The sequence below is a fragment of the Phocoena sinus genome, chromosome 13 (genome assembly GCF_008692025.1).
Source record: "Phocoena sinus isolate mPhoSin1 chromosome 13, mPhoSin1.pri, whole genome shotgun sequence".
NCBI classification, from domain to species: domain Eukaryota; kingdom Metazoa; phylum Chordata; class Mammalia; order Artiodactyla; family Phocoenidae; genus Phocoena; species Phocoena sinus.
In genome coordinates this window covers 80,529,158-80,554,399 of record NC_045775.1, presented here as the reverse complement: position 1 = coordinate 80,554,399, position 25,242 = coordinate 80,529,158, and the positions used below count along the sequence as shown (strand labels likewise).

The 25,242-nt window shown below is 47.1% G+C and overlaps 2 protein-coding genes across 2 annotated transcripts in view; one reads left to right on the top strand and one right to left on the bottom strand.

Moving 5' to 3' along the window:
* Window positions 1-989: 989 nt before the first annotated feature.
* Window positions 990-4,773, bottom strand: MTLN (mitoregulin). The gene is given in 3 exon segments (XM_032652265.1): window positions 990-1,900; window positions 1,902-2,005; window positions 4,716-4,773. Coding segments are annotated over 3 exon segments (342 nt in total). The 3' UTR covers window positions 990-1,720.
* A 4,530-nt stretch (window positions 4,774-9,303) lies between these two features.
* LOC116764375 (two pore calcium channel protein 2-like) overlaps window positions 9,304-25,242 on the top strand; it is a 43,183-nt gene continuing 27,244 nt past the window's right edge. The window contains exons 1-5 of the mRNA XM_032652957.1: window positions 9,304-9,402; window positions 16,935-17,017; window positions 18,012-18,126; window positions 20,678-20,806; window positions 25,100-25,216. Of these exons, the coding sequence (XP_032508848.1) occupies window positions 9,328-9,402; window positions 16,935-17,017; window positions 18,012-18,126; window positions 20,678-20,806; window positions 25,100-25,216 (519 nt within the window). The 5' untranslated portion in view covers window positions 9,304-9,327. The remainder of the gene's footprint in view (window positions 9,403-16,934; window positions 17,018-18,011; window positions 18,127-20,677; window positions 20,807-25,099; window positions 25,217-25,242) is intronic.

Below are 25,242 nucleotides of genomic sequence, written 5' to 3'. Positions count from 1 at the left end.
GAATGCAAATGAAGTTGGAAGTAATAAAGCATAACGGCCTTCCTAAAACAGAAAAAAAAAAGCTCTCTGTGGAAACAACTTTCCTGAATCTTCTTATGTTAATACGGAGCTGATCCTAAAGTTACTGAGAAACAAAATTAATCTTTATAGGAATGAGCAAGGGCAGTGTTCTAGAAAACACCTCTGGAAAATCAAAAATAACCTGGGACTTGGTCACTCTTGATTTTCAGACACAGTTATCCCTCGGTATCGTCGGAGGGTATCATCCTGGAACCCCAGGAGCTGCCACGGATACCAAAATCCAAGGATGCTCAAGCGCCATAGTTGGCCCTTCCTATCCATGTTTCCGCAGGCACAGACTCAACCAGCCATGGACAGTAAGTGGACAGTGGTCCACTTACATATAGATTTATTGAAAACAATCTACGTGTAAGTGAACCTGTGCAATTCAAACCCATGTTCAAGGCTCAACTGTAGTTGGGATTTATCACTAAGGTCTATTCAGTGAGGTTTCTCCTTCACATGTCTACTCCATAATGACACAAATGAAACTTTTGTCAGTAAAAACTTATACTTTGTGCTTGGAGTATGTTGTCAGCCTCAGATGTGTAAAGGTCTTACATACATTACCCTTACCTCAGTTATTTTTACATGCCGTTTGCTTTCCAGAATAGGTCCAGCAAAACTGCTAACCAAAGGGAATCATAGTGGTTCCTAGACCAACTTTGCTTTGCAGTTGTACCAAGGAACCAGCATAGATTCTCTAGAAAACAAGATATCTGACCAAAGACAGTAATTATAAGTTTTGAGGATCAAATCTCTTAATTCAGTAAGCTGCATGGGAGGCAAGATACTCCTTTTCCTTTTAATAAAAGGTTCAAATATGTTTAATTTTTTTATTTTAAAAATAAAATTAATTCATAAAGTGCAAGGACAAACTATTTCTGTCCAGTTCTCTATATCCATCTTCAACAAGCTGCTGGAAACAGAAAAGAGAAATAAAAATTAGGAATACATAATGGTTAACTTCAAATTATTCTATTGTTTAGTTAAACTATGAACAAGAAGATCTGGTGTTATAGATAAGAAAACTGAGACCCTGTAAATTTGCAGAGCTCTGATGAAAAAGCCAGGACTAGACTCAAGGTTCCTGACTTTCAAGCCATTGCCAGCCTGCCAAGGACCTAAGAATTTAGACTGGAGATGACAAAACATGAATGCAAAGATGTACTATGGCGCTACCAAGGATATTTTAAAAAATAAATTGATGTGGGGAGGGGGGAAGGGTGTGGCAGGAACACCTCCACGGTCCTTTTTTTCATTTTCTATTCTTTCCAGTATTTTCCATTTTGAAGCTTAATGTTGCCAAGGTGCAACGACTTCGCACGCGGTTAAGACAGTCCCGTTAAACACACGCAGTGAACTGAACTACGATACCAAAATGTGAGTTATTAGGGAAAACAGAACTTCTTCCTCTTTCTGGTGCCTGGGGGTACAAGTCACCTCCTGTGGGCTCTCCAAAGACCCTCCTGTCCCAAGATATCCGGCCGTCCGCGAAGTCTCCCCTTAGAGCGCCGCTGTAAGTACTGCTCACCGACTCCGGCAAGAGCCCGGCACTGCGGGCGGAGAGAGTGAGGCGAGCCTGGCTTCGGCTGGAGCTCCGCGCCGGAGAGGCGAGGTGGCCGCGCGGTGGCCGGCGGGGACCGACAGCGCGGGGATCTCAGGCCAGGTCCAGCTTCTTCTGCGTCGCCGCCAGCTTGTCTTGCAGCCTCTTCTTTTTCCAGTCCAGGTAGCGCCGCCGCAGCCGGTTTGCCTGCCAGCCCACGAGCACTCCGGAGGCGAAGGCCACCAGCACGGACAGCTGCAAAGTCCTCTCGGACACGTTCGCCATCGCGGCTCCCAGGCTTCCAGCGCGGCCTACGGCGCGGCGGCCGGGTCAAAAGGCGCAGCGCGTTTCGGGGCGGGGCGCGGGCCGTGAGAGCCCGGCGCGCCCTGCCGCGCAGCTCTTGCAATTTAAAGATTCGTCGATCTCGCCTGCTGATGAAGACTTGCCCCGCCCTTGGATAGCCCCACAGTTACGTCCTCTGAACCCCTACCGTACTTACTGTTTGGCATTCATCAGATGTTGCCTTGATTTATTATTATTAGCTAACCACGGTGGTGCGTCTTTCCAACCTCATGGTCAGCTCAACCTCTTTGTATTTTCTCTCAGCAGCAGAATGCGAGCCAAATATGTGACTTTAAATTTTCTGGGAACCCATTTAAAAAAATGCAAACAGATGAAATTATTGTTAATAACGTATTTTACTTAGCTTAATATACATAAAGGATGTTATCTTTTCAACATGTAATCAGAAAAGCTATTAATGAGATCTTTTATTCTTTTTTTATACTAAGACTTTGAAATCTGGTGTAGATGTTATAATTAACAGCACATCTCAATTTGAACACTAAATTTTCGGTGGAGAGACTTGATCAGTTTCTAGAATTCACAAAAGTTAGTTGAAAAATTAGATTCACGCACCCACATTGTTTCAAACACATGTAAAAAATTCTCCAATATCTGAGTTGAGTATCTTTTTTAAAATAAATAAATTTATTTATTTATGGCCGCTTTGGGTCTTCATTGCTGCGTGCGGGCTTTCTCTAGTGAGCAGGGGCTACTCTTTGTTGTGGTGTGTGAGCTGCTCATTTCAGTGGCTTCTCTTGTTGGGGAGCATGGGCTCTAGGCACGCGGGCTTCAATAGTTGTGGCACGCGGGCTCCAGAGCGCAGGCTCAGTAGTTGTGGCACATGGGCTTAGTTGCTCCACGGCATGTGGGATCTTCCTGGACCAGGGATCAAACCTGTGTCCCCTGCATTGGCAGGCAGATTCATAGCCACTGTGTCACCAGGGAAGTCCGAGTATTGGTTTTTAAACTAAATTTTATTAAGTTGTTTTTAAAAATTCAGAAATCAGTTCTTCAGTCACACTACTCACATAAGGGGCTAGTGGCTACCATATTGGACAGCAAGGTCTAGAGAGCCATTCTATTCCACAACTAACACTGGGTCAGAGTTGTGGGGATAGAGGGAAAACAAATTCTAATGATGAAATTCATTCTGGTGGACAGACCCTAAGGTAACCCCCAACAATTTCCACTCCTGAAGTTCATGTCTTAACTCCTTCTCCTAGAGTATGGGCTGATCTGTGATTTGCTGGGAGGTCACTCCTTATGTGATATAAAACTTCTTAACAGGCTGAAGACTCCCGTTGTGGGCTTGATGAGGTAAGCAAACATGTTGGAGAAGCTTATATAGTAAAGAAATATGGGTAGCCTCTAGGAACAGCAGCACGCCTCCAACCAACAGCCAGCAAAAAGCTAGAGCCCTCAGTCCTACAACCACAAGGAAATTAACTTTGCCTGTAACATGAATAGGCTTGGAAGCAGATTCTTCCCCAGTGCAGCCTCCAGATGAGATTACAGCTTGGCGGATGCTTTGATTGTAGCCTTGTGAGACCCTAACAGAGGACCCATGTGCCTGGACCCCTAACCCATGGAAAGTTGAGATTATAAATGTGTGTTGTGGTAATTTGTTACACAGCAATAGAAAACAGATACAGTCACGAAAGGGAGACCAGCACGTGGAGCCTGAACTCTTTTAGAGCACGGGCCTGACCTAGCCTCTCTATAGATATCAGCAATTGGACTTTCATACTTGAGATGAAACCTATCTTACTAGGGTGATGATAAAGACAGTATCAGGTCCAATGTGAATTCAAGTCTGCCATACCTAATGATCATTTACTTAGCAAATATTTCTTGAATGTTGCAGTAGGTATTGGGAATGTAGAGGTGAATATGGCACAACAGCTGCCCTCAGACGGCTTAGTGCAGAGTGAAAGAGATGGAAAAAAATAATTATGACACACTCTGATGAATTGGAATATACAGTTAAGTATGTAGCTTAGCCTTTAAAAAAGAAAAAAAACCATCAGAAACCTTCTCTTTCTTTCATATTCCGTTCAACCTATTAGTCAATCCTGTAGGTTCTAGTGGAAGAAATCTTCACATATCGAGGTACAGGGAAGTCATTCTGGCTTATACGTGACGCGGCTTGAACTTTCTGCTAACTAAAACAGCCTGTCTTATGGCCTGCCAAACATACATTGTACATCTGCATTAACCATTAAAGAAATTGCCCACCATCTAGTAATACAAAGGGATAAGTAGCAACCCACTGCAGTTGCCCACCTAGCGTACCCCCTGAGGGAAATTCAGGAAAAAAAAATGGATGGGTCATTCTGTGATTTGAATAGATGGCCCTTAGGTAGTTAAAATGCATACCTCAGCAAGAATTTCAATGACCCCAGATTTTTGCATCTTCTCTTACATAGAAAGGCACTAAAATCATTAAGTTGTGATACGTGTTCTTTGTGATTGGCAGTAACCTTGTACCAAGATGTATGCTTGACTACGTGTATTTCCTAGCCAAAAAAAAAATCATGTATATATACTCCTCCCCTACCCCTTCAGAGCAGTCCCTCAGAGCTACTGAGAGGCTGTTTCCCAGGTTATAGTACTCAGTTTGGCTCAAATAAAACTCTCTTCTATTCTTATTATAGATTGTTTATTGATTATTTGCATCAACATTTCTACTTTCAAAATATGACCAGAATTAAACTTCTTCTCACCTTACTGCTACCTCTGCACCCAAGCTACCATCATCTCTTACCTGAGATACTGCAATAGCCCCTATCAGGTTTCTGTGCTTCCATATCTGTCCACGACATTCTATTCTCAATACAGCAGCCAGAGTGAGCCTTTGAAATCAGAAGGTGGACCATGCAACGCCTCTGCTCCAACTCTGCAGTGCCCAAAGCCCCTGCATGGTCAGCTCTCCTCTACCTCTTACATCTCACTGGCCTGCTCACTGTTTCATTTGTTTTTCGGCTCATTGTTTTTTTTTTTTAAGATTTTTTTTTCGATGTGGACCATTTTTAAAGTTTTTATTGAATTTGTTACATTATTGTTTCTGTTTTATGTTTTTGGTGTTTTGGCCGCGACGCTTTTGGGATCTTAGCTCCCCGACCAGAGATCGAACCGGCAGCCCCTGCATTGGAAGGTGAAGTCTCAACCACTGGACCGCCAGGGAAGTCCCTGCTCATTGTTTCTTGAGCTCACAAGGTTCGGTGCTACCTAAGAACATTTGCGTGTGCAGTTCCCCTGGCTGGCATACTCTTCCCCCAGGTACCTGCATGACTAACTCCTTCACCTCCTTTTTTGATTCTCCTCTCTGAACTTCTGTTTCCTTAACTCTAAAGTGGGGATGGTAACCAATACCTGTTATGGGCCTAATCGTGTCCCCCCCATACCAAATTCATGTGCTGAAGTCCTAACACCCCAGCACCTCAAAACGTGGCCCTATGTGGAGTTACGGTTTTCACAAAGGTAATTAAGTTAAAATGAGGTCATTAGGGTGAATATTTGTCAAGCATCTGATACAGTGTCTGGAAAATAAAAGGTTTCCAATAAGTATTTGTTGAATGGAAATTTCTGGAAGTGGTGTGGAATGGTTTCCATCAATACCTTGCAAGTAACCACTGGTGTCCTTATAAGAAAGGGAAGCTTGGACATGGACATGCACAGAGGGAAACCTATATGAAGACACACGGAGAAGAAGACATCCATCTACAAGCCAAAGGGAGAGGCCTCCGAAGAAACCAACCTGCCAACACCTTGAGCTTGAACTTCTAGCTTCCAGGACTGTGAGAAAACAGATTTCTGTTGTTTAAGCCCCTCAGTCTGTAGCACTTTGTTACGGCCACCCTAGCAAACCAATACAGTACCTCAAAGGGTTGTAATAGGGTGTGCTTTGTGTTAACTGGCCTCTAAAGGTTGTGCTTTCTAAATCGGATTCCTTCTCACCCTGCGGAGGTGTGTTGTCCCCACCAGCAGAGACGCTGCCAGGAACAGGCGTTTTCAGACATAAGGACCAGAGTTGTAATTTTTTCCATTACAGAAAATATTTTTTTCATGAAACAGACAAAATTGCTGATTAAATTCCATCCCACATCCCTGTTGATCTTACCATGTGTGAACACATAAAAGTAAGATAGAAATACAGTGAAAAATGAAACCTTATAGAAAAGTATAAAATAAGAGGAAAAAGTCCCTCTCCCTTCATGTTTCTACCCCTTGTTGTTTCAGCTGTGTGCTCGAAGGTAAACGCTGATTATCCTTCCAGGAAAATATTTTATTTATTTACCAGAAAATATAGGTATGTGCATCCTTTAAAAAATGTATACGAAAGACATCAAACTCCATGCAGGGTACTACTACCATGTACTATGTTGCAGATTTTTTCCTGTCAGCCATACAGATCTACCACATTCTGTCTCCTGAGTCCTATAATATAGCTCACATAATTCTCAGTGCAAAGGTTAGACAGTTCTAAGGATGGAAGTACCAAAAAGCAGCCTCTTCCCAAGGCCCTCAGTGACCTGGATACTTGCATCTCTCTGCTCCGCCGTCCTCAGAATCATCCTTACCCAAGGCTGCTGCAAGATCATTGCCAGGGGCCATTAGGAATACATGTCTTTTGGGTTTTTACATTTATAGGAGAAGGGGAGGGGAGAGAGAAAAAGAAACCTTTCTTCTTAAGTCCATTGCTTCTTTTCAGTCAGGTTGAGCTACCTTAAGTCGCATACTCTCCTTGGTAACTGTTGCCAGGAAAACACCCCGTTTGGATTCGCCTAAACCAGGCAGAATTATCCTCTAGTGAGAGATGGGTGGAGGCCTGGCCTGATTCTGGGTTCCTGGGTAGGAAGGATGTAGATAGAAGGTCAAGGTCAGCAGCGTCTGCAGGGTGGGATGTAATCTCATTTGCACAGAGCTGCATACATGCGTGTTAAAGTGTGAGCAGGTAGAGAGATGTGGAGAAGGATGCTCACCTAAACTCACTGACCACGATTATCTTTGATTAGCTGTTTCTACTCTTTACAATGCACACATTTACACTGCATCAAAGAAAAGCCATTTGAAAAGACCCCACTGTGAAACAACCATTCCGTAAGTCACGACTTTGGATAGAAATAGAATCACTGTCTTTTCTCAAGAACACGCAGAGAGCTTTAGGGTAATCCACACAATAAACAGTTATAAGAAGTAATTATTTCAGACACCCTGTAGACATGGGTCACTGGCTACAAGCTCGTATGAACTCTGCTTTTGGATTTCATGTACCTACCACGTGCTTGCTCTGTGCTAGGAGCTGGGGATTCAAAGATGAAGGTTTCCTGCCTCACCTCTGCCAGGTGCTTGTGGCCCAGTGGAGCAGGACAGCATATATAAATAGAGGAACTGAGGTACCATGTGGTTGTTTTCATGAAGAGTGTGGGGCCACAGAGAGGAAGTGATCCACTGGCTGGGAGAAGTTGAGGAAGGGCCTCCCAGAGGGTGTGATGTTGGAATTGAGAGGGAACAACCAGAGGAGGTGGATGGTGGCAAATGCAATGCCTGGCATGCCTACTAAGGAACTGGGGCCGCCTGACCTTCTCGTTGTAGGCCAGCCTCACTGCAAGAACTTGAATCTGGCATTGAAAGGCCAGTGTCCTGTATTCATTTTCTCTTGCCGTGTAACCAAGTGCCACAAATTTAGGGGCTTAAACGAACATCCATTTAGCTCTGAGTCTATGCTCTGAGTCTCAAACCGCTGAAATAAAGGCACTGTGTTCTCTTCTGGAGGCTCTGGGAAGAATTCCCTTCCAGGCTCATTCAAATTGATGACAGATTCAGTTTGATAGCAGATTCAGTTCCTTGTAGTCCCCCCCCCCCCTCACCGTCTTCAAGGCAGTAGCATTCCCACTAAGCACACTGAGTCCTTCCCGGAGTTTCATCTCTCACCACCCCTTCTGCCTTCCTCTTCTGCTTTTTTAAATTTTATTTTATTTATTTATTTATGGCTGTGTTGCGTCTTCGTCTCTGTGCGAGGGCTTTCTCTAGTTGTGGCAAGCAGGGGCCACTCTTCATCGCGGTGCATGGGCCTCTCACTATCGCGGCCTCTCTTGTTGCAGAGCACAGGCTCCAGATGCACAGGCTCAGTAGTTGTGGCTTACTGGCCCAGTCGCTCCGTGGCATGTAGGGATCTTCCCAGACCAGGGCTCAAACCCGTGTCCCCTGCATTGGCAGGCGGACTCACAACCACTGCGCCACCAGGGAAAGCCTTCCTCATCTGCTTTTAAGGGCTCATGTGATTTCACTGGGTCAATTTAGATCATCCAGGATAATCACTCTTTTAAGGTCAACTGATTAGTAACCTGAATTACAGCTGTAAAGTCTCTGTAGAGGAATAAAGTAGCAGATTCACAATCCTGGGGGTTAGGATGTGGAATTGTTTTTGGGGGGCGGCAGGGGAGATAATTCTGCCTGCCACAGTGCTGGACCTGGACCTTGACATCCAACAGAACAAAGCACAGGGTTCTAATGAACCCAGAGGGACACCATGCCTCCTGTTCGGTGACCAGGGCCAGTCCCGCCCTGCCTGGCCTCTTCGTCCTCTGGGAGGTGTCAGTGAAGCTCGTTGGTACAGGAGCTGAGGACCACCTGCCCTCCAGGCCAAAGCCCATCTGAGAACTGGCTTGCAAGTATTTATTATCATTATTTTAAATTCATGACCAACAGTAATAAAAATCAGGAACATCCTCATGAAAATCTAGATTTCTGCTTTCTTTCAAAAATTCAGCAGCTCTGTAACCCCAAGTTCCTGTCCAGGCTGGGACTGGGGGAAGGGAGGAGGGTTTGCAAGCCCCTCCCCGGAGGCATCTGCCCCAGGTGTATTCACTCTGGGTCCACACCCAGCTCTCCAGGGGGTTCTATTAGGACTGGGAGGAAACCATCATTTACTGGGCACCTGCCAGTGGCAGCCACTAAATATATTAACTCATTTAATTCTCGAAACAACCCTGGGAGGAAGGTCTTGTTCCTATTTTATTGATACAGAAACCCGGGCTCAGTGACACGCCCGGGGCACACGGCTGGGACCCTTTGCCAGCTTGGCCTCTAACCCCCTGCGCCTCGGGCACCCCGGATCCGCGTCCCGCCCCCGACCCCGGCTGGACCAAGTCCCCGCCCCCGGCTCCAGCAAGAACCCGGAGGCCGGGCGGGAAGGGCCCAGAGCCCGGGACCCGCCGCGCCCGCCCCGAGTCCTCGGTCCGCGGGGCCCCACCGCGGTCACGTGAAGGGCCGAGCGGAGCGCGCCGAGCCCGGGCCTGCTGCAGCCCGAGGGCAGAGTCCGCTGCCCGCGGCCCCGACGCTCCCCCATTCCCGCTCCGCGCGCCGCCGCCGCGATGCCCGGGGCCCACCGAGCCGCTGGGCTGCATCGCCCACACCCGTCGTCCCCCGAGGAGCCGCCGGCCCAGGAGGTAAGGGCACCCGGAGGGCTGGTGGCCGCGCGCCGACGGCAGAGTACCCCGGCTCCGCGCCCACCGTCCCCGGGACTCCTGGGTGGAGAGCGACCCCGGGCCCAGCCAGCGCCGGCTGGGGGAACGAGGGGCCCGGGGCGGGGATGCGGGTGCGGAGTCCCTCCGCCCCCGGGCTTCCTCAGTTCTCTGGGTCCTCCCGGTCCTCTGGGCGCTCCGGGTGCGGGTAGCGCACCGCCGCTGGAGCGCAGAGGCGCCCTGCCCCAGGCCGCAACCCCGCACGTTAGGGTCGTTACGGGAGCTGTCAAGCCTGCACCCAGAGGCCCGCCCGGAGCCGCCTCCCCCGGACGGGGGCCAAGCCGGAATCGGGGCCCGGGCTGCGTGTTGGGGGTCTTGTCCCCGTGTGGCGCGCCTCCGGGTCTGGGTGGCCCGTACCCGCCGCACGGCGCTCCATGGCGGCAGGAAAACAAGCGAGGGTCTCGCTGCAGGGAAACGCCCGGGAAGAAGGCTGCAGAATGTGGCGCTGGGAGAGAAGATGCAGCCCTGGCTCTTCCGATCCCTGCGGGCCAAGCAGATGCGCTGCACAAGTCGCTCAGCTCTGCCTTCCCTCTGACAGCCTGAGCTTTGGAAGGCTTGGGGTTTTCAAGAGGCCTTCTTGGGTTGTTCCCTTTCGCTGAATAAGAACTCAGAGAGTGGAGAGGGAGGCAAGGCTCCAATGGAAAGAGCCTCGGCTCTGTTTCAGGAAATTTTAGCTGTGAATTGCAAGACGCTGAAAGCCTCTGGTTTCCCCCTCTGTAAAGTGGCGATGATAAATCACTCCCATCTCGGAGGAGTCTCGAAGACCGTGTCCCTCAGGCCCAGGACACGGTGCCTGGCACACGTAGGCTTTTCATGTGTGCTGCATTTCCTTTGGTTGTGCCAGTGGGTGGGAGCTGAAGGGTGTTTTAGCTCTGTCTTCCTCTCCTTGAGTGGCCCCTTCAGCTCTGGGCTGCTGTGCCAGTATGGCCCCTGCAGCCTGCTCCGGACGGTCTGCAGGGCAGGTGGGGTGTAAAAGCCCTGCCCCGGTCATTGCTGCCTGGCCTGCTGGCATCCCAAAGGGACTTGGCCACTTCCAACAGGTGGATTCTACCATGTCCCTGTCCCTTAAGGGAAAAAGCAGGGCAGAGCAGTTCAAGGAGAGAAGGGAAAGGATTCTTGGTCCCCACCTCTGACCCAACCCAGGTCTTGCTCCCCTCATTCTGCAAAATGATGGAACTGACAGTGATCACCCATCTTGTATGGCAAGAAAATCTTTTTTAGCTTGAGACTGTCCATCTCTCTCTGTGTGTGTACTTAATGCTTCTTTCTCAAAATAAGAGAAGAATGTAAAAAACGAATAATTTGAGACCTCAAGAAATGCGAGGTCTGAAAACAGCCCAGAGTCCAGGCTGAGTCCTGTGTGAGGCGTTGGCTTAATGCATGCCTGCAAGGGCCAGCTATTTATATCTCAGTATCTTTCAAAGACCTCCCCCAGGGGAGCAGGCATAACAGGTGAAGAGCCTGGTACCAACGGGTAGTTCTCAGCAGAACAGTGATAATTGAGTCACTAAACTGAAGCTCTGACCTCAGACACTGGGTAGCCAGTATGACCTGGTTAACCTTTTTAAAAGTTAGTTTGGGGTCACTTCATAAGAAACTGCCTAGTCACCTGAAATGCATTTCCACCCTCTCCTTTCAAGCAGTTTTTTTAGCACCCTTTTCTGCCTGGAGTTTCTTTCGGCTGCTACTAAGATGGACACCCATTCTGGTACTTTGACCAACACTTTCAGCTTTGAAAAAGAAATAATCCAAGGCTAGTGATTCTTAGCCTTACTGTTGGTCAGAATTACCTGCTTTTAGAAATGTAGCTACCCTGAGATTCTGATTTAATCGGTCTGGGTGTGGACCAGGCAACAGCAATTTTAAAGCTACCAAGGATTGAAAGTGCAGCCAGGGCTGAGAGCCGGTGTCCTGTGCTGTTGCTTTGTGACTATATGTGATCACCTCTTGATACTTCCTGTGCTTCTTTTTGAATGTTCTTATCCTTAAACCTGTTCATCCGACTCTTAGATCACCCTGTTTTGGGGCTCTTGGGACTGTGTGACGCACATGGCCAAGATGTGTGAGTGCAGCTGTTCCAGACCATCTAGCCCCAGATGACCATAGAGGCCAGCCAAGTTGGCCTGGACCAGAACGACTTCCCGGCTGACCCACAGAATTAGGGAAAATAATACGCGTTTGCTCAGGAGACTGAGTATCAGGGTGCATTGCAAAAACTTACTGCAGTACAAGCCAGCATGGCCAGATGTTGTGATCTTTTGAAGAGAAACCAGAAGTTCACACTTTTGTGTCTGCTCCAGTTTTTAAAAAATTTGACTCAGTAGCCAGCATCCAGAAAGCACTCTCTGGGCCAAAGAAAACACATGTTCAGGCTGCCCTTGGCCGGGAGGTTGTCGCTTTCTGCACAGAGGGACATGAGGTGCTTATACCCGCACCGAGTGGCGCCCTATTTTCTCACGCTTCCTGCCTCAGCTGCCGTGCCCAGCTTACCCTCAGCCATTTCTTTGTGTGGAATGCTCACCATATACTTCACAAGCTTCCCTTGGCCGTCTTCCCATATGGAAATGGAAGCTGCTGGTATGGGCAGTCCTCGTGGAGAGAGTGAAATTTGAGATGGGTCCCCATGCATGGAAATGGAAAGGATGTTCCTGGTTTTAGGCGAGCAAGGGATCAGGTGTGGGAGTGGGATAGTCAGTCCACCAATCTGGGCCAGAGAAGGGGGTTCCTGCAGGGAAAGTGAGGGATCCAAGACAGGGGAGATTGTGAGGCCCCTAAGTGCTAAGCCAGGGGGTTGACATCTGATTCCGTGGGCACTCCAGGCAAAGAGAAGTCTCCTGAAGCTTTCGAATGGGGGTGCATGGGAAAGCAATAACCTACTGTATTCTGGACATCAGAGTGTCCATAACCTATGGGAGGAAAGAGGGAGGCAGAGACAGACAGACAGACAGAAGGTATAGTGCTTGTAATGACACAGGGAAAAACTGAGACAGGGAAGAGTTTTTTTACTTGAAATTTATGGTAACTTCTCTTTACCTTATGTTAATTTTCTTCTATATCTAAGCGAGTCATATTGGCTTTTTGCAAAGCACTTCTATCAACAACTTCAGCTTTGTCAAGGTTCCTGTTGCCTGATTTAAAGGTATCCTACACTTCATTGCTGTCCGCCAGAGCTTCTGGAATCCATTTTTCCCTCCCTCTAAAATCCCTCTCACCCAGAGGGATTTAAGTTATTCACCTTCCTCAGACTGAAGGCATACAGAGTGGGGAGGGTGGGAGGAGAAAACACAAACATCTTAAGTACGTTTTTAAGTCTTGGGGAGCGGAAAAGAAATGTCACGGCCCTGAGAAAAGGAGAGAAAGAAAATCAGGAGAAGTCAAGTATTGTCAGGGTGCCAAGAAAATACAAAACCTATGAGAAGCAGTTGTAAAATGGCCATACTTAGACCAGCGATGTTTCAATCTTGACTGCACGTTGGAATCACCCGGGAACTTTAAAAATTCAATCCTGGGTCCCACCTCCCAGAGATTCTGATGCAACTGGTCTGGGCAACAGGATCTTTACAAGCAAAACGTCTGAAGGTGATTGTATTCTGCCTCAGAGGTGAGATCTACTGTCCAGGGGGTCAGCAGGGCCTCCCCTAGAGTGGGGCTGCTGTTTTGAAGTACGAAGCCACTTATCCGCTGCATCTGGGGAAACGCCTGATATCCGGTCTTTGCCATTTGCATGGTAGACGTGGGCAGTGGTTCTCATGTAAACTTGAAAAGTATGTGCAGTTTGGGAACGGCATGTCTAACATAAGCCACATTCTTGGGGTGGATGAAAAAAATTCATTTTATGGGAAGATACAAATGGCCTTAATACAAGTGAGAATGCTCATTTACCATAAGTTTGCCTGTTGAGAGTACTTCTTCCCAAGCAAAAATGGGTAGGAGACTTAGAAGTTGTACACAAATGGGATGGAGGGAGGGAAGACAAGAAGAACCAGAAGTTAGAGCAGATGAGATCTTAAAAGGAGACAGACTGTCAGAAACGTAATAGCAGTTAAGAATGGGAACACTTTGAAACGTTACTGTAAAGGTAAATGAGCTATTGTGAAAGTGTCAGCGTATTTAAACATGACAGGCATAAGTTCAGCCGGCAAGCGGGCAATTGGATGGGGTGCCGTGGTGCTTGTAGATTCAATGCCGGGAGTCTGGGTGGGGTCTGAGGGAGGTAACCCCCAGGGCCCGGCTGGCTGAGGAATTGCTGGAGAGCATGTTTTTCCTGTTCGTGTTTGTGGACAAACTGTTTTGCTGGGTCTGTTATACCCATCTTTGGGGGTAGATATTAGTACCATCATATTTTTTTTGCTTGTTTTTTTTGTTTTCTGGCCGCACTGTGCGGCTTATGGGATCTTAGTTCCCCGACCAGTGATCGAACCCGTGTGCCCTCGGCAGTGAAAGCAGGAGTCCTAACCGCTGGACCGCCAGGGAATTCCCTCGTCATCTTTTAAAATTGGGAACAGTAGTGCCTTTGAGACATTTTGCTTTAAATATTCCTTTTAAAAAACTTTGATATCAGAATTCTTTGCTGTCCCAGTATGATCTTTTTGAGGCTTAATGAAACTTTCTTAAAATTAACACGTGTTCATTAAAAAAAGAAATCAACTCTTGCTGATGCTAGGCATTTTATACCTAAAATAGATTTCTAAGCATGTCCTGGGGAACTCTGGTGTTCCTCAATGTTCAAGGTGTTCCATGGAAAAATAATCGATATTAGATTTTCTACTATATTTCTAAAATATTTTTGTAAATATGTAAAAGAAAATGTGTGATAAGTGTTCAGCACATTTACATGATGCTTCTTTGGTTTTAATAACCTGCCCTTAAGAATTGCCCTGAGAATGCACATGAACCAGAGGGTGATGGGTTCTTACAGCAGTTAATTCACCTGAGGGGTTATTGTTCCACATCAGTTTGTAATCCAAACCGTTATCTTTTTTGGAGGGCAATTTTTAAAGCTTTATTAAGCTATAATTGATACGTACTAAACCACACATTTAAAGTCTATAGTTTGATGAGCCTTGGTGTATAAATACACTTGTGATATTAACACGACATTCAAGGTGATGAATGTATCCATCACCCCCAAAAGTTTCTTCATGCCTCATCTCTCTGTCCCAAGTGCCCCATCCCCAGGCAACGGATCTGGTTTCTGGAACTATAGATTGGTTTGCATTTTCTAGAATTTTATATAGATAGACTCATATAGTAGGTACTCTTTTTGAGGGGGAGGGGTTGGCCTCTTTCACTCAGCACAATTATTTTGAGATTCATCCGTTTTGTTATGTTTATCAGTAATTCATTCCTTTTAATTCCTGAGTAATATTCCCTGGTACAGATATATCACATTTTGTTTATCCATTCACCTGTTTGTAGAGCATTATGGTCGTTTCCAGTATTTGGCTATTAAGCTGCTATGAACATTTGTATACCAGTGCAACTTTGGAATGGCATGTCTAACATAAGCTGCATTCTTGGGCTGGATGTAAAAGTCTTTGTGTGGACGTATGCTTTCTTTCTCTTTGGTAAATACTTAGGAGTGGAATGGCCAAGAAAGCACCAAACTGTTTTCCAAAGTAAATGCACTGTTTTCCAGCCCTACCAACAAGAGTTTTAGTTGCTCCACAACCTTGTCAACACTTGGTGTGGTCAGTGTTTATTTTTAGCCATTCCAGTGGGTATGTAGTAGTATCTCATTGTGGCTTAAATTTGCTTTTTCCTAATGACTAAAGATGTTGAGCACCTTTTCATGTGCTTATTTACTATCCTTATATCTTCTTTGGTGAAATGTCTATTAAAAAGACATAATAACGAATGTTTGTGTTTTTAATGCAATAGAACTTATTTTTTAAAGTGTTGCAATATGAAATAAATTTAGGAAACACAGTTCTACTATGTGTACAAATATCTACTATGTGTGTTTGATATGGAAATTAAATATAAAATTTGGAATCTTTTGACCTCTCTGAATACTTCATGCATTTTCAAAATTAACTTTCTTGACCAGTAGGAGATTTCCATACCAGTCCAGGCAGGAAGATGTCCTCTATTTTGAGGAGGTAACTCCAGTAATCAGTTGGATAATCAGGTTGTGTTTACTTCTGAAGTACATAAGGAGGTCTAAATAGCTAGTCTGTTTGTATGTATTCTTTATCTAATTTATATAGAATCTGAAGTGTGAGCCATCACCAACGGGGCTTAGCTGTACAGGTCATGGACAAATTAAACTAAATCTCAAGATGCCCCTTTGGTTGATTGGATGTTATCAACCATTTAAAATCATATTAATGTTCGCGAAAAGTAGGAAAACATGTATATTCATGTGCTTTTTTTTTTTTTTTTTTTTTTTTGCGGTATGTGGGCCTCTCACTGTTGTGGCCTCTCCCGTTGCGGAGCACAGGCTCCGGATGCGCAGGCTCAGTGGCCATGGCTCACGGGCCCAGCCGCTCCACGGCATGTGGGATCCTCCCGGACCGCGGCACGAACCCGTGTCCCCTACATCAGCAGGCGGACTCTCAACCACTGCGCCACCAGGGAAGCCCTCGTGCTATTTTGAAGCATATAAAATGCGTAACTTTGAGGTAGACAATTTGGTCGTACCTATCAAAATAGAAAATGACATACCTTCCATCCACAAGTTATACTGTATCCTACAGAAACACTCCTATGGTATAAAAGTACGTGTGTGTAATAAATATTAAAATATTCAATATAATTGTGTTCAAAATATATTGAAAAAGGGAAACTACCTAAAAGAAGAGGCATTTGTTAAAAAGGATGGGTTCGATCTATAAGTATTGTCATGAAAAAAAAGTCCAGAATATATTGAGTGAAAAAATAAGCTTTGTGTCATATGAAAACAATTTTATTCTTTTGAAATTATGTGTATGTATAGAATGAGGTCATACCTTGAGAAGGAGTTAAGTTCAAAAATTGTCAAGAAAGGCAATAATTTACTTGTCAAAATTAAATTTGAAAATCCCTCTAACCAACTATCAAGTAACCTAAATATAATTTTATGTTTATATATATGTGTGTGTATGTGTATATATATATATATATATATTTGTGTACATAACCCTATATATGTATGTATAAATACACCATTTAAGTACGTGTATATATCCTGTTCAGTGCTTTCTTGTTTTCGTTTCCTCCTCTGAGAACCTACATTTAAATTCAGGAAAGTTAAGCATGCCTGTGCCTCAGCCCCACTGCAGGACTCTCATTGCTCAGGAAAACATCTGGAGGTGAACATACAGTACCATTAATGCTGGTTCTGTCTGGCGAGAGTGGGGACCAGGGGAGAGGTGAAGAGGAGTTTCCTTTTATACTCAATAAATACTTATCAACGAAAAAGCAAAGTATCTTTTCCGACTCTGACTGTTGTTCTCCCCTTACTTTCTCCCAATGAGGACCTTCTCCTGGCAGCTGCCTATGTTTCTGACGCTCAGTACAACAGAAACGTTCCATTTGAAACATCTCCTCAGGCTGTCAGGTAATTAAAGTGTTAAACTATCCCCTAGAATCACCTCTCCTTTAGTGCTTCATATGCTTGAAGTTGAACCCAAACTGAAGGCATTGTTTCCACAAATATTTTGAGAAGTATATAGGGTATGGCACACAGAGTTGGGTAAATCCTATCCTTTTTTTTTTTTTTTAGTTCTAATGGCATGGTACCTCACAGGTAGGGAAGCATTCAACAGATATACTAAGAACAGATAAATGAGTAAATAACACCCAGGACAGGAGATAAAGCATCCAAATTAAAAACATGTCATCATCTTTCCCTCCTAGATATAGTTGTCCACTTAGAGGCGCCTAAATGAAAAGAAGACTTGTCCTTTTCCTTTCTGTTGCCTTTTGATGCGACTTACACGTTTGTTCTTTTCATGGGAATTCCGCTTTTTCTCCCTAACCCCCTAGGGGTTGAACTAAAACCAAAGATATGGCTTAAGATAAGAAAAAAAAAAAATTCTTATCATCAGGACTAAGTGTCAGTGCCTGAAAGGCCGCAGTGAATACCTCACGCCTGGATGCTGGGGGACTGTCGCCCTGATGGGAAGAGACCCATGTGACCGCACGATCTCTCTGAGTCCACCATGCCCTGATAGGCTGACGCACATTAGAAATCGGTTGGGCCCCTGTGGCATGTAATAACAGGTCACTCTAATGCGGGTTTGTTCTGCATCAGTCCTCTAAAAGTACATCCTAGGGTCACCACCTCCCCACGGGGAGGGTGCCGATCCTAGCTGGAGACTGTTAAGAGAATGTGCTTTGAGATATGATCATATCCCTGATTTTTTCTGTTAGCGTTTTATAGTGTGCGCTCAATTGAATGCTACCCCTCACTCTCTAGAATTGAAAGGAAAGGTGGCCAGAGAGGGGACTTTGTGTTTTACCTCCCACTACGCTTCTTCTGATGGGATTTGGGGGTGCTGTTTAACTCCTGCTCGTTGTTTATAACCTTCTTTAATTCTTCTCTGCTCCAGACTTTACCATTTCTATAACCACTGGACAATGCGGGCGGCCACCTACTTCTTCATTTGGGGGGACCTCGCTCTTGCCCTCTTTGAGGAACCGGCCCTGTTCCCGCTGCCTTTCTTGGTAAGCATTCAGCACAGAATGGCTAACCAGACTTTGTGAGAGATGAGTTGGGTCCCATGCCTCTTCCTTTTTTTCCCCTCAAATTTCAATAAGTATGGATTTGGTTTTATTTTTCTTGCTAGGGGGGTTGGAAGAATTCTGCTTACTCGCTGAGCTGATGCTTTCATCGGTAGGCATTGGCAAGGGAGTGGCAGTTTTTTTTTGTTTTTTTTTTTTTTTTTTTTTGTGGTACGCGGGCCTCTCACTGCTGTGGCCTCTCCCGTTGCGGAGCACAGGCTCCGGACGCGCAGGCTCAGCGGCCATGGCTCATGGGCCCAGCCGCTCCGCGGCATGTGGGATCTTCCCGGACCAGGGCACGAACCCGCGTCCCCTGCATCGGCAGGCGGACTCTCAACCACTGCGCCACCAGGGAAGCCCCGGGAGTGGCAGTTTTTGGTCTTCTGTGCCTACAGGGGCAAACTGGACAGACAAACGATGTTTTAAAAGCGTATTTATCTAACGCCGGGTAGACAATGTCATAATATAGTGTAATATATGACTTGTACTTGCCACATTTCCAGCTTTTTTCATAGTCATAAATCATTATTTACAGGTGCTTTTAAGTAATACATGAAATTACCCAGCTACTCCAGATGAGTCTAAGTAATAAGTTGATGACCTGCTCACATTAATTCTTGACACAGCTCTTGCCTCTCAGAGTAGTCGTGTCAGAGACTGTATGACTTGCAGAGCCTAAAATATTACCGTCTGGTCCTTTGACAGAATTCCTTGACCTCTTGCCTTAAAGAACAGCCTTTTATTATCTCCCATGATTCTGCAGGTGACTGGGCTCAACCGGGCAGATTTTCATGTTGGCTAGGGTGGTAGATGTCTGGCTGGCAGCTGGGAGCTCACCTGGCTGGAGCTGTGCTCCCCTCCACATGGCCACTCCGCATGGCCTGGGCTTCTCCCAGTGGGTGGGTGGGGTCCAAGAAAGAGCATCCCAGGGAGCAAGCACCATCCACCTCCTCACACACCACACTTGCTGATGTCCCAAAGCCAAAGCCCATCACATGCCCGAGCCCTGAGTCAACAGGGGAGGACACTGCACGAGGGGGTGAAAACCAGAAGCGTGGTTCTTTGGGGGCTCAGAGTTGGCGGTCTTCCACACATCCGTTTGATGAAGATGTCCCGATTAATGAAGTCTCTGGGTAGAAAACTTTTAGCCCAGTGACTTTTGAAACAAGCACCAAGTCTGCAGAAGCAGAGCTGTGCATTCACAAACCTGGACAGGGTCGGTCCCCCTTACCCCCCTGCCCTCCCCATGGCACTGGCCGGGGTGAGCGGTCCACAGGGTCTCTTCTCAGCCCATTGCCTCCCTCTGAGTCCTCACCTTTCCGTTTGTTATTGGTCACATGCAGCGTGGGCTTGGCTGCCTGAGTTCCAGAGTGTTCCTTCAGCCAGCGTTTGTACTTCAAGCCTCTAAAATCCAATGTATTATGGCGGGGGCGGGGGGGGGGGGGGGGGGAGCTTTGGCCAGATTCAGCATTACCAAGAAAATCTTATCTTGAGCAAGGGTGTCCTGGGATTGCCCCAGGCCCTTTTGCAAGCCTGGCCTTGACAGGGAGTCTTTATAGCCCCTGAAAGGTGAACAGGCTGAGAGCTAGAAAGTTTGAAGGAACTGCAGCCCATATCGGAGCCCAGGCCTCATGAGGGCTGGGGTGGGGATGGGGGAATTGTGCCACCTGCTGCTTTCAGGGCCCAGCCCCAGCCCCTTCCTCCTGTCCCTTAGGAAGTTCATTCCCTCCATCCTCAGCCCAGACCTTTCCATCTTCCTCGCCTGGGCCAAACCGTCCCTTTCCCCATCTTGTCCTACTTTGCCATACTCCTCTCCCCATGAGTGGAGGAAAATGCCCTTGTTCGGGAGGATTTTCTGTCTCCTGGCAATCGCAGGCAAAGCGTGGGCCGCACACACAGCCTGCAAATCTAGCTGCCTGCGGGGAGTTTGGAATTGATGCCCTGAAGCCCACGGAGGAGATGGTCAGGACTTTGCAGTGGGCCCAGGGGCCTCCGTTCTCTCCTCTAACCAACCACAACACAGGCAGTGGCACAGCAGTGGCAGCGATGTCTAAGGAACGACCTGGCATTTCGAAACACATCTTTGGAGCGTTATTATTAGAGAAACTGAACTTCTAGGTGTCTTTTCTGAGCATGAATGTGGGGAATTTGAGAGCATAGTGGTTGCCCCTGCTTCTGCCATCCCTGACCGCCCCCCCTCATTTTCTGAGGAAATGCCTTCTGGGGTTCCTCTGCCTGCTGATTCAGACCCCACCCCAAGGAAGCCTCTGCCAGCTGGGTCATGGGATTTGTGGTTCAAGGGCAGGTTTCCTCTCAAGAAAAAAGAACCATTCCAACCAGCAAGGAATTTTGCTGCAACTTTCAGTAAAATTAAAGGACGTTGCTAATTCTCACAGGGTGGTGTCAGGGGGATCGGAGGTCGGAGTGGTAAGAGAGAATTAAGCCATGCCTCTGAGTGGCAGGGCGCTGGCTCCCTCTGTCTCTTCTGTCACAGGCTACCTCGATAGCAGAAGTACTCTGTCTGACTGCATTCTCTGGGAGACTTGTACACTTTGCGAAAGTCACTCCTCAGATGGTTTTCTGGAAGGATACGAAAAACATCTGCATCGTGGTAACCATAGTGGTGAGTGTTCATGACAGTGCCTTTGAGAGTTTGTGGTCAAAGGTAGAAACTATGAAGAGAAAACTATGAAGAGAAACTCAGTAGGTTTGGGGTGGTTCAAGAAACAATGACAGGGCTTCCCTGGAGGTGCAGTGGTTAAGAATCCGCCTGCCAATGCAGGGGAGACGGGTTCGAGCCCTGGTCTGGGAAGATCCCACATGCCACGGAGCAACTAAGCCTGCGAGCCACAACTACTGAGCCCGCGTGCCACAACTACTGAAGCCCGCGTGCCTAGAGCCCATGCTCTGCAACAAGAGAAGCCACCGTAGTGAGAAGCCCGCGCACCACAACCAAGAGTAGCCCCCGCTTGCCGCATCTAGAGAAAGCTCGCGCACAGCAACAAAGACCCAATGCAGCCAAAAATAAATTAAATAAATTAAAAAAAAAAAGAAATAATGACAATGTTTGTATAGCAAACACCATCAGCACAACTGCCAGCAGATCACAATGACTGAAGCACAAATTAGGCAAAACGTGACAGTGTGACTATTTAACATATCAAGAGCACTTCCAAATTAAAGAAAAAAGAGACAGAAACTGCGATAAAAAATGTGCTCAAAATGAGTGAAAGCATCTCATAAAAGAAGACATAAATAATTGCATATATGAAAATTTTTTTTTTTTTTTTTTTGCAGTACGTGGGCCTCTCACTGCTGTGGCCTCTCCCGTTGCGGAGCACAGGCTCCAGACGCGCAGGCTCAGCGGCCACGGCTCACGGGCCCAGCCGCTCCACGGCACGTGGGATCTTCCCAGACTGGGGCACAAACCTGCGTCCCCTGCATCGGCAGGCGGACTCTCCACCACTGCGCCACCAGGGAAGCCCAGGAAAAAATGTTTAACTTTAAGAACTACATATGAAAGCAGCAATAAAATACCATGTGTTTGCCTATAAAACAATGTTACCAAGATTGACAACAGAACCCGGCACACTCTACTCGAGGGAGGAATAAGCGGTCTTTCTGGAAGGCTGGTTGGCAGTTCTTTTCGAAAAGCCTTAGGTGTGCATGTGCTTGCTCCCAGATTTCCAATCCTGGGACTTGGTCTTTAGGAAAAAAAGGATGTGTTCAAAGATTTAGCCACAAGATGGTCATGGCTGAGTTGTTCATAGTATTGAAAAATTGGAAACAACTGGATTTCCTGACAATAGGAAATAAATAAAACCTGGTACATCCACAATCTGTTAAAATGGCCTTAAATGCACCTACGTGTCTATTCTCAAGGAGACATGCTTATGGTCCATTAAGCCAAAAGAGCAGGTTACAGTACAGTTGGAGCACATCTTTGTTAAAAGAAAAGAGGAAGGAGTGTTAGAGATCCATAGAAAAATCTAGAAGGACATATGCTAAGACGTTATGCCAAGTGAGGCAGGGGTAATGTGCTCTGAAATGCTGCTGTGATGAGAGAGGGGCCCGGGCAGTGATTAGCTGAGGGTACTTTATAATTAGCATCTCAGCACAGCAGGCAGCCAGCCCGAACCACAGTTCTTCCCAGTTAACCCCCCTCAGAGTCCTCGTCTCTGCTCTTTCTACTTGATGTTCTTTCCCTGGAGGGCCATCCATTCTCAGAGCTTCCATGAACAGTTGGTGGGTAGGGGTCCCCAGGCTGTAGCTGATACTGGTTTCCCCTCTGAGTTTCTTCACTCTGTGGCCACCTGCTTCCTGTTTCCCCATCAGTGTTTCAACTCAAACTCAAAGGGACCAAACCCACCCTTTTCATCCCACGACTCCCATAGCTGTTTTTCACTGGTCTGTGGTGCTTTATCTCCCATCACTCACTCCAAGTCCTCCTTGTCAAGATTCGCTCCGTTCTCTCTCATCCCCGTCTTCCCCAAACCCCCTCAGGATGCCTCTGGCACCGTTTCCCCCTCTCCCCACTGGGACCATTGCCGTGGTCTGATGTGGCCACGCGTTATCTCTCTGCTGCACGCCATTCTGTCCTCACAGTGTGGTCCAGAGCCCTGTCTCTCCTTTCAGGAACTGCCATACTCACCTCAACCTCAGATCCCTGATACATGCATTTGAGATGCCACTGCTGGGTTAATTCTCAGAAGCACACCGCAGATCACGACCCTCCCTTGCTCAAAAAAACTCTGTGAGCCCCACAGACTGTTGAGCCCTCCGACCCACCCATCCTGCAAACGTGCCTCACGCGGTCCCCTCCACTCCAGCCGCTGGAGCTGCCTGCTGCCCTGCATGCTCTTCCTCCGTGTGCAGTGTCTCTTGGGCCTAGAATGTCCACTGTCTTTTCTCGCCCTTTCTCTCTTTTTTTTTTCGACTTCCCTTCACACGTCTGCTGAATGCCGAGAATACACAGAGTATCTGTCTGGTCTTATTTTTTAGAAATAGCTTCACTTTCTATTATTAAAAAAACCAATGCAAGAACACTCAATCTGGGATGAGACCTGTGACAACAGCTTGGATTCAGTCCAGAAAACAGTGTTACCTGACACAGGAAGGTGGAGGATGAGATGGGTGGGAAAACTGTAAAAAAAAAAAAAAAAAAAAAGTGAGGGGAGAGGTTATTTTTGGAAGAAAGAGAAATCCAAACAATAGAGTATATAAAATAGAAAAAGGCACCCCTGCTCTTCGTCCAGGGGAGCGGGTACCTCTTTTGTGGCCCTTTTTGCTACACGGCCCCCTCCTAGGACAGGGTCGGAGGTCCCTCCGCACCTCCGAAGACGCCCAGCGTGCAGCCTAGAAGATGATGGGCTCACACGCGCGTTTCAAGCCCGAGTCCTAAGGCCGGTCAGCGTGCTCCCTGCTTCAGATCATTCAGCGACTTCCCATATCCCATCAGAAAAAAGCCCAAGTCCTCGTCGTGGCTGAAGCTCGTGTCCCTCCCCACCCCCAGGTCTCCTTCCTCCCTGTGCTGCTCGGTTGCCCCTCCCCGTATGTCCTCAGCCCCTTGCCTCACCTAGGTTTTCTCCAGAGCAGGTCCCGCCACCTGCCAGAGAGCATACTTAACATCAATGCTGCTCTTTCCTGCTGGAGGACTCACCCCTCGAGGGCAGGCACTCTCTAGCTAGCTCTTTGCTCTCTCTCTGGAGCTAGAACAATACCCTGCACGTAAGAGGCGCTCCGTAAAGGTGTATGGAGTGAACTGGATGAGGAGACACGGGTGCCCTGTCTAGATCTGTCCTGCATCTGTTACCAGGATGGGTCTCACTCCTTTGCCTCCATCACCCTTATTTGAAAGACTTTCTGGATTCCCCAGGCCCTGGGAATAAGACTTAGCTTTTTAGCCTGGCCCTCAAAGCCACCTGCCCTCGGTCTGGGGTCTGGTCACTTTCTGCTCTCTTCTGCCCCCACCCCCAGGACCCTCTGCTTCCCGAGAGTCCCTTTACTGTCTGCCTGCCATGGCTCTTGACTTCTCTGAGTTTTATCCTTTTAAAGTTTCTTCTTTGCTTTAAGATTACGTCAGGGACTGCCTTCTCCAGGAAGCCCCCTCAGATACCATAACCCTTGGTGATCTGTCCATCCATGCTGGCCTGGGACAGTCACCCTGGTTCCCTCCAGTGGGTACGCAGTGCAACAGCCAGCACCAGCATCTTTCTGTGTTTCTGTCCTTTCTCTCCCCTGCGCTGGCTCTCTCTCAATCCTCTATGCCTTGACACCAAAGGGACTGAGCTAACACTTTTGATGACAGTAGATTATTCTTTTTTAACTTATATTTTTCTAAACTGCACTGGGTCCTTCTTCTTTTGCCTGTCCTCAGGATCAGAAACTGACCTTAATAAGGAATGATAAAAGTTTTCTGTAGTCTAGATATTTCTACCCCATTGCTAGGCTAGAAAACCTATCTCATATGCAGAATTGAAGAGAAGTTAACGTCAAGTACAATATAGTGTGGGTGCATGTAGGTAACGATGTGTGGGTAACTGCTGGGGCTCTGACACCAGACTACCTGGGTTCCAGTCCCAGGTCTGCCCCCCGTTTTGGCTGTGTGTCCGGGGCCACGTGATCTCCCTCACTGTGCCTCAAGCATTTCCAGCCAGGAATGGTGCCCACTTTAGGGGTGTGGTGAGATAAACGGAATAATCTATGGAAAGCTTATTAGAGGACATGGCACATAGTAAAGTCTCAAACGACAGCTGCTACTAACGTTCTATTATGAAACCAGATTATGCTGTTCGTGAAATGTGCCTTTTTCCATGACGTATCGTGACCGTCCTTCTGGGTCAGTGAACATGCATCCACACGGTCACTTCCTCTGTCCTCTGGCAGCACCAACACCTCTGTCCCGTGTCTCTCACAGCTGACCTTGATTGATCTGATTACCTATGGGTCCCTGGAGGCTGTTAACATCCACGGAGTTCGATGGTCAAGGGCCTTGAGGCCAGTCTTCCTAATTAATTTCCCTGAAAGTCGTCAGGTAAGGATATGATTTAGGATACCAAA